The following is a 12,500-nucleotide window of genomic DNA, read 5'->3' on the forward strand; positions in this document are numbered from 1 at the left end:
ATATATATATATATATATATATATATATATATACTTGCAGTGTGTATATTGTACATATTACATATTGTTATGAAGGTGACTGTTACTACTACTACTTACTGTATATATATTTACAATGTGTATATTATCCATATTGTTATGAAGGTGTCTGTTACTACATTATATATTTATACTTACAGTGTGTATATTGTACATATTACATATTGTTATGAAGGTGTCTGTTACTACTACTGGTATATATATACTGTATACTTGCAGTGTATGTATTGTACATATTGTTATGAAGGTGTCTGTTACTACATTATACATATATACTTGCAGTGTGTGTATTGTACATATTACATATTGTTATGAAGGTGTCTGTTACTACATTATATATATACTTGCAGTGTGTATATTGTACATATTACATATTGTTATGAATGTGTATGTTACTCCATTATATATATAATTGCAGTGTGTATATAAAACATTGATTGAGGGTTTTGAAGTAGTTTTAGAGGCTTTGAAGGCTTCAATGCTGACTCCCATTTTTTTCCCTTTTTTATTGTCTTTAAAATCCTAAAAAAAAAAAAATTTCTTCTTGTCCCTCATAATGAATGTACATTCTGTTACTTCAATGATCACCACAATGTTAATGAGGAATTAATATGCAATTGTTAATTGACAAATAAAGCATGTATTTATACTATGGTGCATCATTTGAATGAAATAGTCACATCTGAATAACTGTGCAGTTCACAGCGTTGCCTCTGGACACGGTGGTTCATCCTGCTGCTCAAGCCACCTTCGAGTACTCCTTCATCCCAGCCCAGCCCATGGCCGGGCGTCCTTTTGGTCTGGTCATCCTCCTCAACTACCTTGACGCGGAGGTACGCAAGCACCCCTAATCCTACTAATGATTCAACGTCACTATCAAAAACATGTCCTATCTTGATTAAATGTTTCGTCGTGTTACCTAATGATTCACTCGTTACCACTTCTTGATCTTCTGTCCCGTCCTCCAGGGCACCGTGTTCCAGACCGCCATTTACAACCAGACTGTCACCATCACTGAGAGAGAAGAAGGACTGGATGGTGAAACGTAAGACAGCCTTTTTTTTGTCCTAATCTCTGCAAATTTACAAATATTTCCCACTTGAGGCCCACAGACACAGCTCTTATTTCCCTCAAACTGTAAAAGAAGGTGTGAAGTTGTCGGATTATTGCTGCAAGAAAAGTCCACTTATTGACCTTTTCTAATGACAATGTTTTGATATCTTACCTACCGTAGTCTTTCTGCTCAGTAAATATTCTGAAGATCTACACATTAAGTACCCCCAACTTAATACGAGTAATATGAGAAGCAACTTGATAAACTTATCACCCGGAAAATATATTTGATGCCAAGCGTCAGTTTGTGAGGCATTTATCGTATTGTCAGAACTATAAGGCGCACTTAAAATCCTTTTTTTTCCCTCAAAATTCGACAGGGCGCCTTACAACCCGGTGCGCCTAATGTACGGCGCTGGTTTTGCTTACCGACCTCGAAGCAATTTTATTTGGTACATGGTGTAATGATAAGTGTTTTGCAGTCAAACATAAGAGATACGTGTAGACTGCAGTATGACTCAAATAAACAACCCCAACATTTTATACATTACACACGGCACTCAAAGATCTATCAAAATGTTTTAGTACGACTTTGGTAAACTATGAAGCTGCACCCCTTGATGGATTGTAGGAGCGTTAAACGTATGAGTATTATTATGGTGTGTGTATAAGGTAAGACATATTTGCCGTTTTGTTTCGCAATATTATGCAAAAGCAACTTTTCTTACCTTTTGGTACCTGCTGATCTGTATTTGGGATCTGCCTAAATCCTGAAAAATTTGCGTGCGTCAGCCTTTGTAGACCGTTCTTCTTTTTCTCTATCTTCTTGTTATGGAACATTCATCCTCCACTGTTGCCATTTCTAATATAAAGTAGTGTAAAGTTCTTACTTATATCTGGCATGAAAGCGCTAAAACATACCGGTGTAGTGAGTTTACATAATTCACCCAAGGAACTTTAGTTATTAGAGAGTTCCGGTCGGACGGTTTTTCACGGTACACATTTCCGGCAGACTAGGAGATGCTGCTCCGTTATTGATTGAAATAAAGTCTGAATGTCATTAAAACAGTTAGCTCCATCTTTTGACACTTCTTCCACTCCCGTCCTTGCACGTTACACCGCTACAACAAAGATGACGTGGAGAAGACGCTGTTGAAGGTGAGCCACGTAAATAAGACCGCCCACAAAAGTGCGCATCCCGAAGAGACGCTCAGAAAGCGACTTGAAGATGATCTGTAAAACATAATCTATGCAACATTTTGACCAAAGAACCACCATTACATGTTATGTAGACCACAAGGAAGTCTTTTACATTTAGAAAAAAAAATGACCCCTTTAATACGCCTTATAATCTGGTGCGCTTTATATATGAAGAAAGATCGAAAATAGACCATTCATCGGCAGTGCGCCGTATAATCCGGTGCGCCCTATGGTCTGGAAGATACAGTACATATTTGTAGTAATAAATATAATTATAATATGTGAGTATTACGTTTGTGCTTAAATACAGTAAGTGTGTTTATCCGAAACATTCTTGCCACTTAATTTTACACACAATAATATTTTTAAGTCTTTTTTTTGGGACATATACCACAATAATATTGCACCCTGGGCTTAATACAGGAATAATATCCCAGGGTTTCCCCTTAATGTAATTGAATGTGGTGCGCCGCAACTGCTTTCTTATGACCGCCACACCTTGAAAATATATGTATTTTTAAACAAATTAAAGTAATATATTGTATTGCAGCCCCCAGAAGAAATCACACAATGTCAGACGCTATTTTTAACTTTTATTACCAATATTATGATAACAAAGGGCACAATTCCAACAGGTTTTACCTCCCGTGCAAACACTTTTGTCTCGTGAGTCGGCGCTTCGCCAAACACACACCACTTCCTCATTCTCCGCCAATCACCTTTTAGGCACGGACGATGTGTTTGTGACCATGAAAAAAACGGACATCAAATCCAAAACACACGAACATAAAAAATTAACATTAGCTGGTTGTTACAGTGTGAATGAGCCTAATATTTGTGCATTATTGACACGTGATGTACAGAAAACTTGACCACCAAAAAAAGACTTTGTTCACCGAAAACCGCGCTGCCAAAACCGGATGTAAACATAACACACGCCATTGTCTGGAGCGTTGTCAGCATGTCTGTGATGTGGACATGATTTTATTATATATCACAGATATACCCGCGGACAGTGATCTACAAAATGTGCAAATATGAAAAGGACTTTTAAGAACAGAAAGTGAAACTAGAACAACAGCGCCAAGCAAGTGTGACGTCATGCTCACAGCAGCCTCTTCAGTCAAATCAAATCAACTTTATTTATAAAGCACATTTAAAATTTACCACAGGGGTAGCCAAAGTGCTGTACAATGGGCAGGTTAAAAGATAATATGAGTGCCGAGCAAACACAACACAAACAGAACACGATAAAAAATAAAACATAAAAACAGGTTCACAGCAGGTGTATTATGGGGCGCCATTGCAGGATGGACATCACTCAGTGTTAAAAGCCATGGAATAAAAGTGTGTTTTTAAGAGAGATTTAAAAACAGGAAGAGGGGAGGCTTGTCTAACACTCAGAGGTAGGTTGTTCCAGAGCTTGGGAGCAGCAGCGGCGAAAGCTCTGTCACCTGTAAGCTTCAGCCTTGTGTCAGGGACCGTCAGTAGCAGCTGATCGGCTGATCTTAGGGATCGGGTGGGGCAGTAAGGCTGAAGGAGGTCGGAGAGATATGTCGGCGCGAGGTTGTTTAGACATTTAAAAACAAACATGAAGGGACAGAAGTAGAATCTCTAAACACGAGTACATTCCATAATAACACCAGAGGAAGATGCTAGATTTGTTGCTTGTTGTTTTTAATTTTAAAAAGTCATTAAAAGCCTGTAAACACTTGAAAAAATCTCAACAAATACCTTGTACAAAAAGCAGCAACAATTGAAAATGTTAATATTAATACTAATTAATAATAATAGATCTGTTTTTAAATGTGTGTACCGTATTTTTTGGACTATAAGTCGCAGTTTTTTTCATAGTTTTCCTTCTTTATTGTGCATTTTCGGCCGGTGCGACTTATACTCCGGAGCGACTTATACTCCGAAAAATACGGTATACATTTTTTTAGCCTTTTTAATGAAAAATATCATAGAAAATTATGCAAATTATTCGATTATGTCATGGTAGCCACGCCCTCCCCGCCATAGGCATCTTGGCAGTCTGGGGTAAACCCTGTGTCTTACCGGGAGATTTTGCTACTGTTACATCACTTTTTTATATTCATGAATTATTCACGGTCACAAGCGATGTGACTTGGACACTAAACGCTCTTTCTTGAATTCAACGAATAACATCCTCCTCCTTTTCTCAGCACTGTCGCGTTTATTTCTTCATTCTTGTGCGCGGAAAACAAAGCGAGTAAGACCGGATGTTTTGTTTCACTGCGATGTTTAGTACGCCAACTAATGTTTTATCTCAAAATGCTCTTAAATTGAGGTACCGCTGTATTTTGAAACGGCATTTTTCAACTGTTGCAGATGGATTTAAATGATTTGAGGTGTTGCCACTGAAACATTGACGAGTCAAATATGCAATGTTTGTTTTCAGAGTTTTCCTGTACATCTTCCTTGCTGGACTGCTGGTCCTGATGCTCTTTGGAATGTACCAGGTGCTGGAGTCACGGACGGTAGGTGTCTTCAATCAACCTTTAAATACGCATTCCCACATTCACTACCGCCATGTTGAGATAACGCTCACATGAAGATGTGAAGAACAAGAAACAGCCTCAATGGCGGAGTTGAACGCGTATTGGAAAGTTGGGCCAAATTACACATTTAGCCACAGGTATTGGTATGGTACTCAAGTAAGAGTACCGTTACTTTAGAATAATATGACTCCGGTAAAAGTAAAAAGTATTCATCAAAATAATTACCTGAGAAAGTACTCTGTGAAAAAACTACTCAAGTATTGAATAACTTGTGAGTAACTTCCAATTTATTTAGTAGTTAATTTTTAATGGTTTTTGTCCTACAATTGTAGTTGGTGTGTGTGTGTGTGTGTGTGTGTGTGTGTGTGTGTGTGTGTGTGTGTGTGTGTGTGTGTGTGTGTGTGTGTGTGTGTGTGTGTGTGTGTGTGTGTGTGTGTGTGTGTGTGTGTGTGTGTGTGTGTGTGTGTGTGTGTGTGTGTGTGTGTGTGAAACATAAAATTAATTTATGATTTTCTTCAACATGTATTCTCTAGTTAAAAGTTATCATTCCTGTTAGCTGAAATGTGAACATTTCTACTGCCACACATGCAGCAAATGATATACCGTATTTCCTTGAATTGCCGCCGGGAATATAGTATTCGCCTGCCTAGAATTACAGCCGGGTCAAACTCGTTTCGCAAAATAATTAGCGCATGCTTGGCACTTCCGCCGGGTCAAATATGAGTCATTAAATGACTCCCGCCTCCTGGTGGTAGAGGGCGCTAGTGATCCTTCTTGCGACTGCTGGTACTGCAGAAGACTGGTGCTGCAGAAGAAGACAACAGGCAGCAAGAGTGAGGAGCCATTGTTTGCTTGCACTTTTACCATGGAGGATTACATATCTAAAATAAAACAGTTTTCTAAACTGGACTTTCAATCGAAGCAGGAGGTAATACTTAAAGGAAGATCTCCATCGAGACAGAGAGACTTTTAAAACTGAAGAAAGATAAGGAAGACTTCTATAAGAGCTGCGCATGGACTCATTTATACCTAAAGGTAAGACCATAATAACGTTTTTTTTATTAAATGTGCTTTTCATGATAAGGTAAGCGCCAGAGTGAGAAGAAGTTTTAAAATAATTAACGCATGCTTGTCAATCCCACATGCTTTTGGTAAACGCAGGAGTGAGAAGAGGTTTTAAATTAATTCGCGCCCCTGCGGCTATTCAAGGAAATACGGTAAATGTTATTTTTACCAGTTTGAAGGTAATCATTGAATATTTTTTTGCTGCCTTGTCAGTCATGTCTCTTTTTACAGTCAGTACTTTTCGATTGATTGATTGATTGAAACTTTTATTTGTAGATTGCACAGTTCAGTACATATTCCGTACAATTGACCACTAAATGGTAACACCCGAATACGTTTTTTCAACTTGTTTAAGTCGGGGTCCACGTAAATCAATTCATGGTACTAAATGAGTCTGATTTGTCAAATATTTCAGTTTCTTCTATTTTCAAATCTTCATTTGAAGTTGTAGTTTCCATGCTCTTATCGCTCATGTGACTGGTGCAGTGCGCCTCTCGTACACTAGGGGGCGAAAGTGGTCATTTCAGCCTGTTTAGCTATGTTAGATGTAAATACAATAGAAGAATAGAATGCTACATGCTAATAAACTAGCGCTAGTAACTTTCAAGCTACGGCTCTAACAGATAAGTACAACTTTACACTGCCTTTTGATGTTGTTGGTAATGTTTTAATGTGTTTAAAAGACACTGGTGGTTATTAGGATCATCACAGCCATACAAAAAGATCGCTTTTTTGAGTCAATTGTTTTGAAAGGTTTCTGTTCAGTAGGTGTCTCAAACAGCTGGGATGTGATGGCGTCAGGTCACGTAACAATGTATATTATTTGGGAACATTCTCACACTTGTTAAACAAGTATGTTTCTAATTCATCATATACGTTAAAAATACTGACATATTTCAGCTTCATGTAGCTGTACTTTGTGCTTGTTTGATTGGGGGAATGGAGTCAAACGTCACTATACTGCTTACATTGGATTGGTCAAACAGAGTCACGTGACAGTACCTACTGGAAATAGGCTCGCTGACATTAAAAGCTTTAATCGATGATTATAAGTAATTGTGATATAAATGAGTGTAACAATCGGAATGAAACTCAATGTAACGGAGTAAAAGTAGCGTTTCTTCTTCTCAAAAAGTAAAAAGTATGTTGCATTAAAACTACTCTGACAAGTACAATTTATCCCAAAAGTTACTTAAGTAAATGTGATGGAGTAAATGTCTTTTTGATGCACACATCACAATTCTAACCCGCTCCGCTCATTTGAAACTGTTGGTTTCCAGAAAAGAAGAATGCCAGTGAAGATCGAGAAAGGCACGGGTGGCATGAACGATGTGGACATCAGCTGGATTCCCCAGGAGACTCTCAATGTCATGAGTATGTTTGTTGTTCTATGAGAAATAAGCATGTATACATACATATACACATACAGTTGTGGTACACTAGCATTATAGACGTCTTTTTACATCATCATACAAGAACACATGTTTGTAGTTACCAGTTATAATGTTGACATTACCTTAGACATGTGGTTCTCAACTGTCTTTTCACCAAGTAATACCTCAGAAAACGCTTGGCTCTCCAAGTACCACCATCATGACTAACATTGAAGTACAGTAGCATAGTAGGCCTAAGTATTCATCAAGTACCACCATCATGACTAACATTGAAGTACAGTAGCATAGTAGGCCTAAGTATTCATCAAGTACCACCATCATGACTAACATTGAAGTACAGTAGCATAGTAGGCCTAAGTATTCATCAAGTACCACCATAATGACTAACATTGTAGTACAGTAGCATAGTAGGCCTAATTATTGATCAAGGACCACCATAATGATAACATTAAAATACAGTAGTGTAGTAGACCTCAGTATTCATCAAGTACCACCATAATTATCAACATTAAAGTACAGTAGTGTAGTAGACCTAAGTATTCATCAAGTACCACCATAATGACAACATTAAAATACAGTACCATAATAGGTCTAAGTATTCATCAAGTACCACCATAATGACAACATTAAAATACAGTAGCATAATAGGTCTAAGTATTCATCAAGTACCACCATAATGACAACATTAAAATACAGTAGCATAGTAGACCTAAGTATTCATTAAGTACCACCATAATGACTAACATTGAAGTACAGTAGCATAGTAGGCCTAAGTATTCATTAAAAACAAGGCAGACATTTTATTTAATAATTATGTTTTTTTATATTTTGGGCAACTGTAACTGTACCATATTTCCCGGACTATAAGCCGCACACACTTAATTTTAGAACAAAAAAATGTTTCCCTTTTTACCCGTACCGGACTATAAGTCACAGATATATATGTTGTGAAATTAGTTATTTACACAGAAATATTTAGTAAATGTTTATTTACATAACTTAATTGTGTCCAAACGAGGCCTGTAACAAGGCAGTAAAACAGATGATGAAACAAAACAGAAGTCATGGTCATGGACCAACTAGTTGCGCAAGCCAGCTCTCCAATCAGCTAAACGGACTCAATAACTCGACGGTGACGTTTTGGTGAATTTACTGAGGAATTTATGAAACTGAAATAATACAAAAAGAATGCCGTTGTGAGTTAATAATACTAACACAAACACTTGCCTGTTAGCGTATTAGCTAATGCTAACGAGGCTACCTTGATTACATTATGATAGCATGTACAAATATGCATGAAAACACTCCTACAGACATCACACATGGGACGCTTTAGTAGGTAAGAATTGTTTTAGTTGTATTGTAGTAAAACTCACAAACAAATGAAGAATCCTTCCGAGCAGAAACGTTATGGCCGAATACTGCCGGTTCACAGAACGAAACAGGAAGTAAATTTTCAACTCGCAGCACCTGCATTGAGCAAACTCGTCCAAAAAATGGGGCCATAGCACAAACAATAACACACCTTTTCAGTATTTATGTCGGTGTAATATGAAAACTATTTGTTCAATACAAAACATTATGGCTGTTAGTGAAAATCCATAAATTAGCCAGACTGTTTTATAAACCGCAGGGTAGGAATTGTTTTAGTTATATTGTAAAACTTACAAAAGTTGTTTGGGGTGATGAATGAAGAATCCATACGAGCAGAAACACTATGGACGGCTTTACTTCCGGTTTTACATTCTGGCCGTTAGCGAACAAAAATACATAAATTGATAAGCCGCAGTGTTCAAAGCGTAGGAAAAAGTAGCGGCTTATAGTCTGGAATTGACTGTACACACAGTTTGACAGTAACATTGTTTTAGTTATATTGTAAAACTTACAAAAGTTGCTCGGAGTGATGAATGAAGAATCCATATGAGCAGAAACGCTATGGAAGGCTCTACTTCCGGTTTACATTCTGGCCGTTACCGAAGTAAAATACATAAACTGATAAGCCGCAGGGTTCAAAGCGTAGGAAAAAGTAGCGGCTTATAGTCTGGAATTGACTGTACACACAGTTTGAACAGTAACTCTGTGTTTGAATATTTGATGAAGTGATTACTGTGGCGTACCACTAGATGGAGAGAGTTGGAGAATGACTGCAGTTTAGCATCAAAGCTTCCCTTTATTTATTGCTTGTAGGAAGTGAATGTTGTTAACCAAGGTCTACTTTGGGACTTACAGACAAGGCCTCCCCCAAGACCTCCCCCCGGAAACGAACCAAGCGGGCAGCCGGAGTGGACCAATAGAAGTCAAGTCAAGATGGCGTCCGCCAGGTTTTCAGAGACGTTGTGGAAATATTTGGACGCCAGCAACACAATTGTTCATTTTCATTGTCTTGTTTTGTTGTCGCTGCGAGTGTTTGAGTGGTAAGTACAACCTCCAGGGGGAGAAGGAACCTCACTGGGGAGTCTTCATCCTATTAGAAATGATTTTTTTTAGCAAGGAGTGGTCACCACGTGTTGCTACACAAAACGCCACAAAACGCTTGCCTTAACAACATTAAATACATTTCCAGGACACGGCGGCAGTAAAGTGAGGCGATGGCGGCCACGCTGCCAACGTGCCCCTTTGCAAATACACACTTTTTGAAAATAAATGTGAAGAAAAAAAAAATCCATGCCCTTTTGTTTTTTTGGGCCATTTATAAAATCTGTTTTAAAATGCATTTTAACACCTGTTACACAGGTGTGAAATGTCAAAGGTGCGGTTTGGAGCTGATAGGTGGCTGCCTAGAGGGCGCCAAAAGCATTGTTTGCTAATGATTTGCCACTTGCCAAGATTTAAAATTGTAGTCCTAATTAGTCATTAATTTTATGTCATGATTTTTATTTTAGCATGAATCATTTTATCTTGTCTATTTTAATTTAAACATGTTCACATTGAGAAAAGAACTTGTCAAATATATTTTTGTTCTCCCCACATACACTGCAAATTGTGTGCCACTTGCCAGGATTTAAAATTAAAATATCCCCAGTTTTAAGAGCTATTTACTTATTTTTAGTCACTGACTAATCCTAATTTTAGCATGAATAATTATTTTGTCCAGTTTAAAAATGTTAAATTTGACAAAATAACTATTCAAATATAATATTTTTGGTTTTCCCCACTAAAAATGTCCCTAGTTTTAAGAGCTATTTACTTATTTTAGTCACTGACTAATACTAATTTTAGCATGAATAATTATATTTTGTCTATTTTAGTTTAAAAATGTTACATTTGAGAAAACAACTATTCACTATTTTGGTTTTCCTCACATTAAATAAAATACATGCCACTTAAAAATGCCCCTAGTTTTAAGCCCTATTTAATTATTTTTAGTCATTAATTTCACGTCATCATTTTAATTTTAGCATGAATAATTTATATCTTGTCTATTTTAATTTTAAAATGCTCAAATTGAGAAAATAACTTTTCAAATATGATATTTTGGTTTTCCCCACATACACTGCATATTGTTTGTCACTTGCCAAGGTTTAAAATTGTATTCCCAAAAATGTCCCAGTTTTAAGGCTATTTACTTATTTTTAGTCTCTGACAAATCATAATTTTAGCACAAATTATTATATTTTGTCTATTTTAGTTTAAAAATGTTACATTTGAGAAAATAACTATTCAAATATAATATTTTGGTTTTCTCCACATAAAAATGCCGCTGGTTTTAGTTATTAATTGTATGTCATTTTAATTTTAGCATGAATAATTTTATCTTGTCTATTTTAATTTAAAAACGTTAAATTTGAGAAAATAACTTTTTAAATAAGATATTTTTGTTTCCCCCTAATACACTGCAAATGATATGCCACTTGCCTAGATTTAAAAATATATTCCCAAAAATGTCCCCAGTTTTAAGAGCTATTTACTTATTTTTAGTAATTGACTAATCCTAATTTTAGCATGAATAATTATATTTTGTTTATTCTAGTTTAAAAATGTTATTTGAGAAAATACATTTTGGTCTTCCCAACATAAAAAATTCCCCTAGTTTTAAGAGCTATTTACTTATTTTTAGTAATTGACTAATCCTAATTTTAGCATTAATTATTATATTTCATCTATTTTAGTTTAAAAATGTTACATATTATATTACATATTATATTCAAATATAATATTTTGGTTTTCCCAACATAAAAAAAATGCCCCTAGTTTTAAGAGCGATTTAATTATTTGTAGTCATTAATTTTACGTTATAATTTTTATTTTATCATGAATAATTTTATCTTGTCTATTTTCAAATTGATAAAAAAACAAACTTTTCAAATATGACATTTTGGTTTTTCCCACATACACTGCAAGTTGTTTGTCACTTGCCAAGACTTAAAATGGTATTCCCAAAAATGCCCCTAGTTTTTAGAGCTATTTTCTTGTTTTTAGTCACTGACTAATCCTAATTTTAGCATGAATATTTATATTTTGTCTATTTTAGTTTTAAAATGTTACATTCTAGAAAATAAGTATTCAAATATATTTTGGTTTTCCCGACATAAAAGTTTTAAGAGCTATTTACTTATTTTAGTTTTTGATTTTACATCATAATTGTAATTTTAGCATGAGTAATTGTATCTTGTCTATTTTAATTTAAACATGTTACATTTAAAAAAAAAAAAGACTATTCAAATATAATATTTTGGTCTTCCCCGCATAAAAAATGCCCCTAGTTTTAAGAGCTATTTACTTATTTTTAGTCACTGACTAATCCTAATTTTAGCATGAATATTTATATTTTGTTTATTTTAGTTTTGAAATGTTACATTTGAGAAAATACCTATTCAAATATGATATTTTGGTTTTCCCGACATAAAAGTTTTAAGAGCTATTTACTTATTTTAGTTTTTGATTTTACATCATAATTGTAATTTTAGCATGAGTAATTGTATCTTGTCTATTTTAATTTAAACATGTTACATTTCAGAAAATAACTATTGACGATGAAGAGATGATGGATGGAGGAATGATGGATGAAGAGATGATGGATGGAGGGATGATGAATGGAGGGATGAAAAGATGATGGATGGAGGGATGATGGATGAAGAGATGATGGATAGAGGGATGATGGATGAAGAGATGATGGATGGAGGGATGATGGATGAAGAGATGATGGATGGAGGGATGATGGATGAAGAGAGGATGGATGAAATGATGGATGGAGGGATGATGGATGAAGAGATGATGGCACGGCCAC

The 12,500-nt window shown here is 35.7% G+C and overlaps 1 protein-coding gene across 1 annotated transcript in view; it reads left to right on the plus strand.

The window, feature by feature from the left end:
* LOC133633795 (translocon-associated protein subunit alpha-like) overlaps nucleotides 1-9,575 on the plus strand; it is a 19,558-nt gene extending 9,983 nt beyond the window's left edge. Inside the window, exons 5-9 of the mRNA XM_062026537.1 lie at nucleotides 738-872; nucleotides 1,008-1,084; nucleotides 4,715-4,793; nucleotides 7,160-7,253; nucleotides 9,503-9,575. Of these exons, the coding sequence (XP_061882521.1) occupies nucleotides 738-872; nucleotides 1,008-1,084; nucleotides 4,715-4,793; nucleotides 7,160-7,253; nucleotides 9,503-9,567 (450 nt within the window). The 3' untranslated portion in view covers nucleotides 9,568-9,575. The remainder of the gene's footprint in view (nucleotides 1-737; nucleotides 873-1,007; nucleotides 1,085-4,714; nucleotides 4,794-7,159; nucleotides 7,254-9,502) is intronic.
* The last annotated feature ends 2,925 nt before the right edge of the window (nucleotides 9,576-12,500 follow it).

Source organism: Entelurus aequoreus, linkage group LG01 (genome assembly GCF_033978785.1).
Source record: "Entelurus aequoreus isolate RoL-2023_Sb linkage group LG01, RoL_Eaeq_v1.1, whole genome shotgun sequence".
NCBI classification, from domain to species: Eukaryota; Metazoa; Chordata; class Actinopteri; order Syngnathiformes; family Syngnathidae; genus Entelurus; species Entelurus aequoreus.